Raw genomic sequence first — 14,519 nt, 5'->3', positions numbered from 1 at the left:
CAAGCATTAAAAACAATGGGATACAATTGTTTCATAAAATGTTATTATGTGCGTTAAGTAAATTTTTTTATGAGAGAGAGAGAGAGCGAGCGAGCGAGAGCAAGAGAGAGAGAGACACACACACACACACACACACAAAGAGGAAGTGGGTGACCGTTCTACATACTGTACAATGGGAGTACTTACTCCAGTCTGCCCAGGGGATATTTTTGGCCTGGATAACTGTGACTGATAGCCTGCTATGTGTGCTTTCCTCCTGTAATATAAACATATAATAGAATTCAAGGCTTTCTAAGCAGAGTTATTAAGTTAAAACACTGATTGTTCTCAATCCTTGCAGACCGTCACTGTTTATGTAATTGTAAGCCATATAAAATTAAATCAAATTACTTCAGTTATTTTTAACTTATACGAGGAAATGGCTTTGTACAAGACTTTCAAAACCGGTTTATTAGAAGTTAATGAGAGTTTTCCTTTAGGGCAACAGTGACTGTACCAAATGTATACCAAATGTGAAGTTGGTAAACAAGGGAGGATTAACACGTGATGTGACTTTTCTAATTACACACTTAGTTATCCTCACACGTGCCGGGTAAAGAATTCAGGAACATTGGCAAACGAATGGAAGTCTAGGACAACAATCCAACCTCCAATTAGGAGAGGTGCTCAGATTATACAAAATAAACTCAATACTTCGGCACGTTAATCCTAAAATAATGAGTGTTCCGGTTTCTCCAATAATTCTCAACTCGTAACAATAACACAAACATAGAACAGTCTGCGTCACAAACTAACGGTTAGAAATAATATGGCCAATTAACAAATGGATGGAATAAACTTTTACAACAAAGATTTCTCCTGGAACTAGCTGTAACTGAACAAGACAGACGAGTAACCAAATGTTGATTTACTATTAATATTACTATGCTTTTTATTCTACTGCAAAATCGCCGCTAAAGATATGAGGACTTAAAACTCATCTCAATAAATAAAACCGTAAAATGTTAACCCAACATATGAAATGGATTTTAAGCAAAGGTTTAATAACTTCCTTAAAAATGAAGCAGAATGGTAAATATGAGCATTATATAGATCCATGTAACAACTTAATCACTGAGCTATTTAATGGTCCAAGCGAGACTCCATGCTTCCCCTTCACACACTGGGATTGCAAGTGAGAGGGAGGCGTACAGGTGAATCTCATCTCAGTGGCCCAACCACTTAAGACAAGTAAAATGTTCCCTTTTCATCGTTGTATTGTATATCAGGGTGAAGTGGACACGTGGCCCCATCACTTACTTGTGAGTGATTGAAAGATGTAGGGTTCATTATAGTACAGTTAGAAACCAAGGGTCTTCCTTATATTGAGGGTCTGCACCCATCTCAGCAAAGATGCAGAATTACTTCTTTCACATGATCACGGTCAGTTTGGTTAAACCTGTCCAGCACTGATTGGCTAAGAATTTAGGGAGAACATGTCCGCAGCACTCTCAGCCAACCAATGCCCTCCAGGTTGGAAGAAATTGACAATGATTGGGTGGTTTGATATTAATCTTAGAGAGGATGCCTGAGGACCGTAGCCATTACATCCCAGACCAAGACCCGGACTAAATCTCTCTGTTTGTGTGACTATGTACCCTGCAATGTGCAGTGTGGTGGCAACGGTGATTCTGTAACCGAAAATACACACTGCTTTTTAATATGCTCAGTCAGTGCAGGTCTACGCACTGCCGCATATTCAGAAGAGCGACTAGCGACCATGTGATAATCACCTCCGTCGCTGTGCTGTATATTGCCAGGGAGCCAGATGTCAGACACACAGGTAATTAAGAGCGAGTAACGAGGTTAATCAATTGTCTGAGCTCAGGGCCCTGCATGAAGATGCCCCAATAATTTGAACTAGATGGTCTCAAAGAGACATTAGCTTCCCAATGCTTTCCTATGGGAGAACACTGATTGGATAAGATTATCAAGATAGATAATCTTAGCCAGGGAGGCGGGGCCAGCCTCTGTGAGCTGCGCGGCGCAGGCTTAATGGTAGTAAAAATGTGCATTCCTAACACTACAATGTTCCTTTAACCCCTTAAGGACACATGACATGTGTGACATGTCATGATTCCCTTTTATTCCAGAAGTTTGGTCCTTAAGGGGTTAAACAAAGTTTTTAAAAAAGCAAAACAAAAACACATTTAAGTCAGTGTACATAAAAAGCGATCACAGTTTACATTCTAAAAATAAAACATTCATATGGAAAACACACGGATATCCCTGACCGCCCCCCTGTAAGAGCTTCTCCCTATTGACTTCAGTGATACAATTATTTACATAGCGCCAACATATACCGCAGTGCTGTACAATAGGTAAAAGCAGACAAACTATTCTAACAAAACATGTTTGACTTACGGGAACATTAGATGAAAAGGTCTATGGCATAATGAGCTTACAACCTAAAAAAAAACCTTTCATATATCGAAATCAGGCATCAGGTTTTAAATGTGAAGCAACTCAGTTCTGGTTCCTATGTTTTATTTGCCTTTTGAAGAATGTTCTATATTATCTATAATTCTAACCATTAAATGCATGGTGGTGGCTTGTGTGATAATGTGAAGTCCAAATGCAGGATCTACTACACCGAAAATCAGCAAATTAGGGTTTATTAAGAAAGATAATCTATATTTGTTTATCATTAGGCTAAATCTATTTTAGATCAAATGGATACAGTATATCAGTGTCTAAATGTTCTATAGAAACTTATGTGCCTTTATATCAACGCGTGGATATATTAAACTGCCAGAGGGTCGTTACCTGGTGGGAGTGTTTGTCGGCCATTCTTGTGGTTAGAGAGATGTCAGTAAGCGATGACTGATTAGGTTGCCAAACATAAAATAGAACGAGCAGGTACATTTATAAACCCTTTACCCCTCCCATGCCAGCGTTACAGGTACCAATTAAATAACACCCCTCCTTTCTTCCTTCAAAGAACACAGAGAATTAATGGGAGGTAATATGCTTTGTATTTAATAATAGACTTGCAGATCTAAAAAATAGGATTTCATGTGAAATTAGAAATTAAAACTTTATTTGTAAGGCCAAAGCTAGATCTTCCAATAAAATCGAGAAGGAATTTGTTTCTTATTGTAAGGAAAAATTGGACATTTTAATTTCTTTATTGCTGTCTTTTGAAACAACTGTTGAAACAGATGTGAAAAGCTGAATTTGATGGACTGGAGTCTTTGTTTCAGCCTATGTTACCATGCAACCATGTAAAAAAACAAAACAAAACAAAAAAAAACAGTATTAGGTCAAATCGTTATAAAACGTGCAACGTGAGAAATATCAAACATGCTAACGTGACAAGGGCAGGCGCTGGCTCACAGAAAATTGGTTTCACTAACCAGATCAACTCTGCTTCACAAGTGCAAGGCGCCCCATCTGACACTTATAGGGGTATAATATTTAGCAGAATTTGTTTTGTTATTCATAACAGTTGAATAGGGTCACCAACATAATTTGAAAACTAAAGAAACTCACAAAACCAACACCATGATTATGATTGTGTATGCACTGTAGAAATTAAATGATTTTGCAGATTTTGATCAAACTTTTTTTATTGAAAAAGTTTTCTGGGGGGGCGGAGCCTAGCTATCAAGGAGAGTAGACGTGCATGCCATGAGCTCCTGCTGACAAGGCAAACAAATTTTAAACCAGGCAAAAACAGCTAATTACCCCACTGACGGGCCGCACGGAGCCCAGGAGGGACCCAGCGAGATACCCTGAGACCCTGCATAGCGGATCGGTCACGAGAGACCGAGAGAGCACCGCTGCAGCCTACTACACCGGAGCTGGGGAGGGACGGACGAACTCCCTGCCTCCAGGTAACCCAAGAGCCTGGACAATCTCCTACCCTTCCCCCCCACTTTGGACCGGTGGGGGTCATCCCGGTCCCCACTCGACAGCTTAAATCGAGCAACATGAAAACGGCAAATAGACCCAGAACGGAGTCCAGCCGCATGAAGAAGGCTGAAACAGCAATGGCGCCTGACACATGACATGATGAGGAGCCACACGAGCAATATGCACCAGCCCTTTGCTCCATGGACCGCATACTAAAGCGTCTGACTAAGCACATCTACCGGTTTTGGGTAAAACTGGAAACCCTCCTAATATCTAAATCGCACCAACCTCGAGACAAAATGCGGGGCGGCAAGAGCCGGAAGGAACAAGGGACCCCTTCGGGCCTACAGCACCTAGACAAGCCTGCACCTCTCACTGCTGGCCCACCTGGGCTGAGGGCCACCAAGGGCTTGACCCGAGGACATCACCCACAAGGATGGAGAGACGGCCGCCACAGACGGCGACAAACCATCACGTCCCCCCGTCACTCCCGCTATGGGAAGGACCCGGTCCTTGGAAGAGAACGGGCCCGTGGCACACAGATGTCGGCCTTCATACCGGCCTGGGGCTGGAGGGAGGACCCACCCCGCCCCTGGCGAACAGTCGCCTTTGCAACCTGTCCTGCAACGAATGTAGCTGGCAGACCACAGGGCCCAGACCGAGGACGCACCCTACAGGTGACAAGCTCCCGGCTCACCTTTGCTGGACTCTGGCACGAACGCCCATATGCAACCTCCCACCGCAAGGAATTGGTTAAGCAGCCTACAAAACCACTCGCAACCCGTAACTGATGTTAGCAGTAACCACACCAAATGTGACGTTAATGACTTTCAGGGGCATATTGAGGGAAAGTTGCTTTAAACTAAATATTACACTGGGAATGTATAATTTGATTGGTTATACCAATATTTCAGTGCCTCTAACATTGAGATTGATGACACAAATGCCTAGATGTCTAACGCATTTTCAATGCATATAATGCTCCACTCCTTCACTATGGAGGATCACACTATGTGGCATACGCTGCCTACTAGCCTACTGTTGCCCGATTCCACCGGGCCCTAAGTTAGTTATTTTATTATGTTATTTTATTGTATTATGTTCTGAGAACCACGCCTCCACATAGAGCACCATAAGCCTGACATCTAACCCAGCCCCCAATGTCTTAGTTATATACTTAAGATTGATACACTCATGGGGCAGCTATGTATGACAGACACCCTACTCTACATAAATCTAAACGTGTATAGCCTGTGTATAATGCCAACCAACTTGTATTTTAACTTGATTCATGCATCATTGTCTCCCAACGTATAACTACGTACACACTGAACTAGCCTTCATGTCATAATACATAGAAATGTGCAATGTGTTCTCAAAGATGTATAGGCTCCATGTCATACATATGTTATAAATACAAACTACAGAAAAGTATATATACGTTGAAATATCACCACAATAAATAATGTGTATAAGCAGGGCCGCCACCAGAAATTTTGGGGCCCCTGACAAAGCACAAGGTCTGGGCCCCCCGCCCCATCCCCCCGGCCCGCCCCACCCCCCCCGGCCCACCCACGAGTCCGCCCACAGGACTCTTACCTAGTCCGCAGACAATGATGCAGGACTGAATGTGGTGTGTATAGTGGAATTAGAATGTGTGTAATGGATGTAGTGTTTGTGTGTATTAGATACTGTTTGTGCAGTGAATGCAGAGTGTGTGTTTGTGTAGCGGATGCAGTGTGTGTAGTGGATGTAGTGTGTTTGTCTAGTGGATGTAGTTTTTGTGTGTACTAGATGCAATGTGTTTAGTGGATGTAGTGTGTGTTTTAGACGCAGTGTCTCTGAATAGTGAATGCAGAATGTTTAAATGTGTGGTGGATGTAGTGTGTGTACTCTGAATACAGGATGTTTGTGTAGTGGATGCTGTGTGTATAGTTAATGCAGAGTGTGTGTCAGTGTAGTGAATGCAGAGTGTGTTTCAGTGTAGTGAATGCAGAGTGTGTGTTAGTGTAATAAATGCAGAGTGTGTGTGTCAGTGTAGTGAATGCAGAGTGTGTGTGTTAGTGTAGTGAATGCAGAGTGTGTGTGTTAGTGTAGTGGATGCAGAGTGTGTGTGTAAGTGTAGTGGATGCAGTGTGTGTGTGTTAGTGTAGTGGATGCAGTGTGTGTGTTAGTGTAATTAATGCAGTGGGTGTGTCGGTGTAGTGAATGCAGAGTGTGTGTCGGTGTAGTGAATGCAGAGTGTGTGTCGGTGTAGTGAATGCAGAGTGTGTCAGTGTAGTGAATGCAGTGTGTCAGTGTAGTGAATACAGTGTGTGTGTGTTAGTGTAGTGGATGCAGAGTGTGTGTTAGTGAAGTGAATGCAGTGTGTGTGTTAGTGTAGTGGATGCAGTGTGTGTAAGTGTAGTGAATACAGTGTGTTAGTGTAGTGGATGCCGTGTGTGTTAGTGAAGTGAATGGAATGTGTGTGTTAATGTAGTGGATGCAGTGTGTGTGTTAGTGTAGTGAATACAGTGTGTGTGTTAGTGTAGTGGATGCATAGTGTGTGTCAGTGTAGTGGATGCAGAGTGTGTGTCAGTGTAGTGGATGCAGAGTGTGTGTCAGTGTAGTGGATGCAGAGTGTGTGTTTGTGTAATGAATGCAGTGTGTGTGTTAGTGTAATGAATGCAGTGTGTGTGTTAGTGTAGTGAATGCAGTGTGTGTGTTAGTGTAGTGAATGCAGTGTGTGTGTTAGTGTAGTGAATGCAGTGTGTGTTAGTGTAGTGAATGCAGTGTGTGTTAGTGTAGTGAATGCAGTGTGTGTTAGTGTAGTGAATGCAGTGTGTGTGTGTGTCAGTGCAATGAATGCAGAGTGTGTGTTAGTGTTGTGAATACAGTGTGTGTTAGTGTAATGAATGCAGTGTGTGTGTTAGTGTAATAAATGCAGTGTGTGTGTTAGTGTAATAAATGCAGTGTGTGTGTGTTAGTGTAATAAATGCAGTGTGTGTGTTAGTGTAATGAATGCAGTGTGTGTGTTAGTGTAATGAATGCAGTGTGTGTGTTAGTGTTGTGGATGCAGTGTGTGTGTGTTAGTGTTGTGGATGCAGTGTGTGTGTGTTAGTGTAATTAATGCAGTGGGTGTGTTAGTGTAATGAATGCAGTGTGTGTGTTAGTGTAATGAATGCAGTGTGTGTGTTGTGTAGTGAATGCAGTGTGTGTGTTAGTGTAGTGGATGCAGAGTGTGTGTGTTAGTGTTGTGGATGCAGTGTGTGTGTTAGTGTAATTAATGCAGTGTGTGTGTTAGTGTAATGAATGCAGTGTGTGTGTTAGTGTAATGAATGCAGTGTGTGTGTTAGTGTAGTGAATGCAGTGTGTGTTAGTGTAGTGGATGCATAGTGTGTGTCAGTGTAGTGGATGCAGAGTGTGTGTTAGTGTAATGGATGCAGTGTGTGTGTTAGTGTAGTGAATGCAGTGTGTGTGTTAGTGTAGTGAATGCAGTGTGTTAGTGTAGTGAATGCAGTGTGTGTTAGTGTAGTGAATGCAGTGTGTGTTAGTGTAGTGAATGCAGTGTGTGTGTGTCAGTGCAATGAATGCAGAGTGTGTGTTAGTGTTGTGAATACAGTGTGTGTTAGTGTAATTAATGCAGTGTGTGTGTTAGTGTAATTAATGCAGTGTGTGTTAGTGTAATAAATGCAGTGTGTGTTAGTGTAATAAATGCAGTGTGTGTTAGTGTAATAAATGCAGTGTGTGTGTTAGTGTAATAAATGCAGTGTGTGTGTTAGTGTAATAAATGCAGTGTGTGTTAGTGTAATTAATGCAGTGTGTGTGTTAGTGTAATGAATACAGTGTGTGTGTTAGTGTAATGAATACAGTGTGTGTGTTAGTGTAGTGAATACAGTGTGTGTGTTAGTGTAATGAATGCAGTGTGTGTTAGTGTAATGAATGCAGTGTGTGTGTTAGTGTAATGAATGCAGTGTGTGTGTTAGTGTAATTAATGCAGTGTGTGTGTTAGTGTAATTAATGCAGTGTGTGTGTGTTATTGTAATTAATGCAGTGTGTGTTAGTGTAATGAATACAGTGTGTGTGTTAGTGTAATTAATGCAGTGTGTGTGTTTGTGTAATAAATGCAGTGTGTGTGTTAGTGTAATAAATGCAGTGTGTGTTAGTGTAATGAATACAGTGTGTGTGTTAGTGTAATGAATACAGTGTGTGTGTTAGTGTAATGAATACAGTGTGTGTGTGTGTTAGTGTGTTTATTAGTGTATGTATGTAATGTAATGAAAGGTATTCCCTCCTCCCTGTTTCTTACCTTGTTCAGGGAGGGGGGAAGATCCTTTGATCCCTGGTGGTCCGGTCCGGTGGCATTCTGGGCCCCCCGGCTCCCTGTATTTGCAGAGGGGGCCCAGCGGACTGCAGGAGCACTTTCCAGGATTTCCCTGCGTCTAACTCCCGCGAGATGTGGTTTGCGCGTCGCGCGGAGCGTTGCCATGGTAACCCATGGCAACGCTCTACCGACAGCACATCTCGCGGGAGTTAGACGCAGGGAAATGCTGGAAAGTGCTCCTGCAGTCCGCTGGGCCCCCTCTGCAAATACAGGGAGCCGGGGGGGGCCCGCGGCTGCACATATATATAGCGATGATCGCTATATATATGTGCAGAGTGTAATTGTGGGGCCCTGGACTGCCAAAGCAGTCCGGGCCCCCCAGGACCGCCGGGCCCGTGACAACCGTCACGGTTGTCACCCCCTGATGGCGGCCCTGTGTATAAGTGACAAAATATATACTTATCTTAGCATTCAAGTAAGACAGCCTCCCAGGTCATCACCCAGATTGGATGACCTTTACACAGCAAAATACAAGACAACAGGAATATTTGGGATACGGCTGAGAAGTCTAAAATTAAAAGACAAAAGTGTACATAGTGTAAATCTGCATTTGATATTTAGTAAGTGATCATGAAATGCACTCACGAGATATAGATGAAAGATAGCGTTCTAGGGTGCCTCCCCCGATAATAATGGGGGGCTGATGCCTTTCTCCACTTGCTCCAAAACGATAAGTGAAAAAACAGGACTTCCAGGGTGGTGGAAAAAATAAAACAATTTATTAAGGATGAAACATCACCCAGTAATGAAAGTTGAAATACAGGCTTAAAATGAGGTCCCTCATTGGTCCCTCATTGGACCTCATTTTAAGCCTGTATTTCAACTTTCATTACTGGGTGATGTTTCATCCTTAATAAACTGTTTTATTTTTTCCACCACCCTGGAAGTCCTGTTTTTTCACTTATCGTTTTGGAGCAAGTGGAGAAAGGCATCAGCCCCCCATTATTATCGGGGAAGGCACCCTAGAACACCATCTTTCATCTATATCTCGTGAGTGCATTTCATGATCACTTACTAAATATCAAATGCAGATTTACACTATGTACACTTTTGTCTTTTAATTTTAGACTTCTCAGCCGTATCCCAAATATTCCTGTTGTCTTGTATCATACCTATGTTATAGCAACCGAGTTACTTACTTACGCTAGCCTATTATACTTAAGGTCAATAGAATCTCAATCGATAAACTGCCTAAATAGCAGGACTTAAGCTTGTTCCTAAATATAAAATTTGTGCATTGTACTACCATACCCCAATGCTCTCCATGTTATGTACTCTTTGTTTTGAAATATGCATGTGGATTGCCTTTGGGGTACCACGTGCCTGTATGTTACCCTCATATGCACTGCAAAAATAAAGAATTAAAAAAAAATAAAAAATGGTGGATGTCAAAACAGAACATCCATCTAGTTACACAGAATAAAATAATACCATTCTTGTACGCAATAACAATCTTACATACAGGATAAGAATATTGGTGATTTAAAGACAAATCCTAACGTAATACGTAACAAATCCGTGTGGTTAGGAATAGCAGAGTTTTCATCTGAACCTTGGACCCAGTCCTGAGTCACACAGACAGAAAGATTATGAAGATTGGGTGATGGGTCCAGGTCTCTCTCTGGGCTGTAGTGACTACGCTGCCTGGAGTCCCGAGGCTCCATCTTTCAGTTTAATATTACACCGATTAAGGACCATGAGACCACCGGATCATTGCCAATTTCATCCATCCTGGAGGGCGTTGGCTGGCTGTGAGTGCTGTGAACATGTTACCCCTGGATTCTGAGCCAATCAGTGCTGGACAAGTTAAACAACACTGACATTGATCATGTGGAAGAATTAATTCTGCCTTTAATATATATTTCCTGTGTTTTTCATACACAAAATACACAATGGCCTTAAATAACAAACAGTCTGTTTCTTCTGCCATTTTATTTGTGCCTGGTAATACCTCCCAGGTACACCTTTCTCAAGTATGTGTAAAATTATAGGTTAAATTAGGCATGTCCATTTTAAACATCAGTCTTGGCGTTGGCAGATATCCCAGGACCCATGTTGACCCAATGCTACAAAATTACAAAAATCATGGCATACCATTGGCAAGAGAACCTGGTATATTTCACTAGAATTACTGTGTTTGACAGCCACGGCTATCACACAACCTGTGAGCCAAATTAACATTATTGCTGTATTCTCTCACAAGTGAGACAGGCAGCAATAAATAACCTTATAAACACACACACACACACCGATCTCAACATTTACAGGAATAAAGGCTTCCTCCAGCCCCGCGCCATGGGCCAATAGAGGCTTCCTCCAGCCCCGCGCCATGGGCCAATAGAGGCTTCCTCCAGCCCCGCGCCATGGGCCAATAGAGGCTTCCTCCAGCCCCGCGCCAATAGAGGCTTCCTCCAGCCCCGCACCAATAGAGGCTTCCTCCAGTCCCGCGCCATGGGCCAATAGAGGCTTCCTCCAGCCCCGCGCCATGGGCCAATAGAGGCTTCCTCCAGCCCCGCGCCATGGGCCAATAGAGGCTTCCTCCAGCCCCGCGCCATGGGCCAATAGAGGCTTCCTCCAGCCCCGCGCCATGGGCCAATAGAGGCTTCCTCCAGCCCCGCGCCATGGGCCAATAGAGGCTTCCTCCAGCCCCGCGCCATGGGCCAATAAAGGCTTCCTCCAGCCCCGCGCCATGGGCCAATAAAGGCTTCCTCCAGCCCCGCGCCATGGGCCAATAAAGGCTTCCTCCAGCCCCGCGCCATGGGCCAATAAAGGCTTCCTCCAGCCCCGCGCCATGGGCCAATAAAGGCTTCCTCCAGCCCCGCGCCATGGGCCAATAAAGGCTTCCTCCAGCCCCGCGCCATGGGCCAATAAAGGCTTCCTCCAGCCCCGCGCCATGGGCCAATAAAGGCTTCCTCCAGCCCCGCGCCATGGGCCAATAAAGGCTTCCTCCAGCCCCGCGCCATGGGCCAATAAAGGCTTCCTCCAGCCCCGCGCCATGGCCAGCTAATTAACATAGCGTAAGGCAGGTATCACTTATTCCTAACCTGTGCTAATTCCTTCATTATGCAGATATGTCGTGGAGTGTATATTAATACAGTAATTAGACATGACACCTCTAATAATAATAATATTTATTCTTATTAGTTTCTATGATCCACAAAAATACCTTTTCATACTTTGCTATTGTGGTGATTAAATGGACGCAGGTACAGAACTCCTGTACTCTAAAATCGATTTGTGTTTCTAAGATTCTCCAAACAATAGCAGAACTTTCTATTCTCAGGCTGTGCTGAAAGGCAACAGAACTATACAGACTTTCACAATTAGAACCAGATTAGCCAAACTGAAAAAGAAAAAAAAAATGCTGATTTACAGAATTTTTACAGTTTGGTTAACTTTTGGGGAGATTGGGAATGAATATATCGTATTAATATTTGGGAATTAATATGTCGGTACTAATATTTGGAATTCCTATTTTTTAGTAATGAGCATAAGTAAAATGTAGGTTTGTTCTGTAAATGCGGTTTTAACGGATTTTGTGCTATATAGCTTTTTATATTCTGAGGTTATTTTTATAGAGACTGAGTGCAGTCCTATTTAATACGATATAATTTATTAAAGTAGTTTTAGTCTGATATCTACAAAGAATCACAGGATTTCGCAAAGCAAAATGCATTACGCGGTTAAATCTTCACCTATTTATATATCATCAAGCTTCTTAATAAAAAATATTGGTTTTAGGCCCATTATTATACTGCAGTGGTAAATATTCATTGTTTTTAGGACCGAGATATTTTTTTTTTTTCAAGTCTTCATATTTCTGGTAGAGAAGTAACTACATTGTTGTAACTGGTATTTAATTTTATTAACTAGAGATATATCATTTTCTGCTATTGAGAAATGTTAGATGTTATGAGAAGACTCATGTCATACACTGCTCAGTAGGAGTTTATTGCATTCATATGAAGAAGTAATGCGTTGTCTACCTAATTAATAAAACGATGACCCAGTAATAATGAGTAATATAGATCTGTATAAATTGTGAGGATGTGAATGAGTTCGTTATGTCAGAGAAAGCTTGTGGCTTTGGCCAGAGTGAACCATTGCTGCCTTTTCCAATATGTGCTGTGCATTGTTACAGGAAAACCAGAGAAACTGGGCCAAACCAGTGATCTGCCAATTTTTAAATACTGACTCGCAGTTTTGACAAGTTGACTAACTGGAAGCGTAGCCACCTCCCAAACTCAGAGGCAAGCTAAGTCAGGTGTACTGGGTGCTGTGCACGAGTGTATTATTTCTCAAGACAGACATTATGAAACGGTGACACCTCTACAGAAACAAAATACTTCCTCCTGGTTCCCACACAGTTACTGCCCTGGTTAGCAGGCCTACAGGCCAAGTTGCTGCTATGAACAGGCTGAAGATCGGGGCAGCTGCAGTGGAAGCAGTTTTATCAAGTTCCCCCACCCTGGCTTTTGCCCCCCCTATGTGCTCCTTTAGATTGCTCACCAGGAGCACAAATTGCTACTTTGATCACTGGTTTACTAATATAGTCACGCTCGGGATTAATATGCTGGAAGTTTAACTCTACAATCAACAGATGGGCCCATTCACTAAAGTTCTGGCGGTGGTCCTAACAGCGGCTTGCGGTGAGGCTTCTATGGGACCACCATGGAAGGTTGGGGGTGGTCCTAACAGCGGCTTGCGGTGAGGCTTCTATGAGACCACCATGGAAGGTTGGGGGTGGTCCTAACAGCGGCTTGCGGTGAGGCTTCTATGGGACCATGGAAGGTCGGGGATGCAATAAGAATGGTCAGTTTTCCCATGTAGAATCTGATGAGTGTCCCAACACACAAAGCTAGCTAAACACAGGTAAATAGCAAAGTGTTACAAGTCCTTAGAGTTGCCCTGGCAGAGACACAAAAGGTCAGAATGGTCAAAGACAGGCCGAGGTCAACAGCTAACAGAATGACAAGAATAACAAGTCACGGTCAGGAATGGGAAAGTCAGAATAATCAAGGGACAAGCTGAAATAAAAAGACAACACAAATAGCATGTTCTTGTACGAGAGATCACTACAGGGCACAGGGCTCATGGTGACTTGGTTCTAGCGTGAGAACGTTAGTGGGAGCAGTCTTTGAAGTGATGCCATGCCTGCGTAATTTGGGGTATAAAGAGAGGCTAGATGTGGAGCAGTCCACATAAACCTTATCCAGACACTGGGATGAGCAAAGCACCACATATCCCTATATGAGCCATTTCTGACCTGATTCCAATCCTGTGTTAGCACTAGTATAAAGATTTATTCTTGGTTTATTCTTGACACATTATTTAAAGCACGATTTCACATGTAAGAGTCACTATTCCAGCTAGATTTTTGTCACCTTCTGGATCACCCCATCTGGTTTAATACCACATTAACTCTCAGACCTCCAAAAACAATAACCGGTGCAACATTCTGTCCTGTTTATTTGGGCAAGCACTGAACTGACGCACAATCTGTGGCATAACGTCTACTCCGTGACGCTCATATTTTGGAATCCCAGCAGTGACAATATCAAGTGACCAAACAAAAAAATGACAGACAGACATCCTGATTCTTGCACTTGTGAACAAACAAAATAACAGTTTTGGACGGTGCTCAGATCCATCAGCTGTGAACAAATATTGCACTCTATGGTTTTTGTTATAAGTTTTATTTTTCTAACCAAGTCCTAGAGCATATATATATATATAACAAATAGGGTCAGTAGTGAACAAAACAACTTTTACCTCTATTCATCACTCGATTTGTATCTCCCGCTCTTACTGTTTCAGCTGAGTAATAATACTTTCACTATGATTTATTAAAGTGAATGTCAAATTTAGGGCCAAAATAAATGAATCTGAAGAATAACTGAGTCTTTGTCCATAAATATAACAGTTTACACGCGAACACAACTGTTTACAAAACTACAGAAAAAACAACAACAAAAGAACACACACACAACATTAATACTTCGCTTATTTTAGGACAGGGGTCATTAACAACTATTAATGATTAAAAACCTAATTTCACTAAGACTGGGAATTCAGAAAAGGTGTTAAATATACAAAGGTTACAAATCCAGAACACACAAACCTCTTGTGACTCAGGTCCTTAAAACTTAAATTCTATCTAATTAGTCATTCAAATTAAGATTTAATGATAATGGCTCACACAGCACGTGGTGATAATAGACAGAATTCCCCAACATAATTAAAGAGACACCATAGTCACCAA

General features: G+C 42.4%; 1 protein-coding gene across 1 annotated transcript in view; it reads right to left on the bottom strand.

Moving 5' to 3' along the window:
• Nucleotides 1–2,866, bottom strand: part of LOC134583344 (cytosolic phospholipase A2 delta-like) — a 37,084-nt gene extending 34,218 nt beyond the window's left edge. Inside the window, exons 1-2 of the mRNA XM_063440228.1 lie at nt 2,806–2,866; nt 187–256 (exon numbers count right to left, since the gene is read on the bottom strand). Of these exons, the coding sequence (XP_063296298.1) occupies nt 187–256; nt 2,806–2,829 (94 nt within the window). The 5' untranslated portion in view covers nt 2,830–2,866. The remainder of the gene's footprint in view (nt 1–186; nt 257–2,805) is intronic.
• Nucleotides 2,867–14,519: the final 11,653 nt, after the last annotated feature.

The sequence above is a fragment of the Pelobates fuscus genome, chromosome 13 (genome assembly GCF_036172605.1).
Source record: "Pelobates fuscus isolate aPelFus1 chromosome 13, aPelFus1.pri, whole genome shotgun sequence".
NCBI lineage: Eukaryota > Metazoa > Chordata > Amphibia > Anura > Pelobatidae > Pelobates > Pelobates fuscus.
The sequence above is the reverse complement of the archived record's forward strand: the minus strand, read 5'-3'. Positions and strand labels throughout refer to the sequence as shown.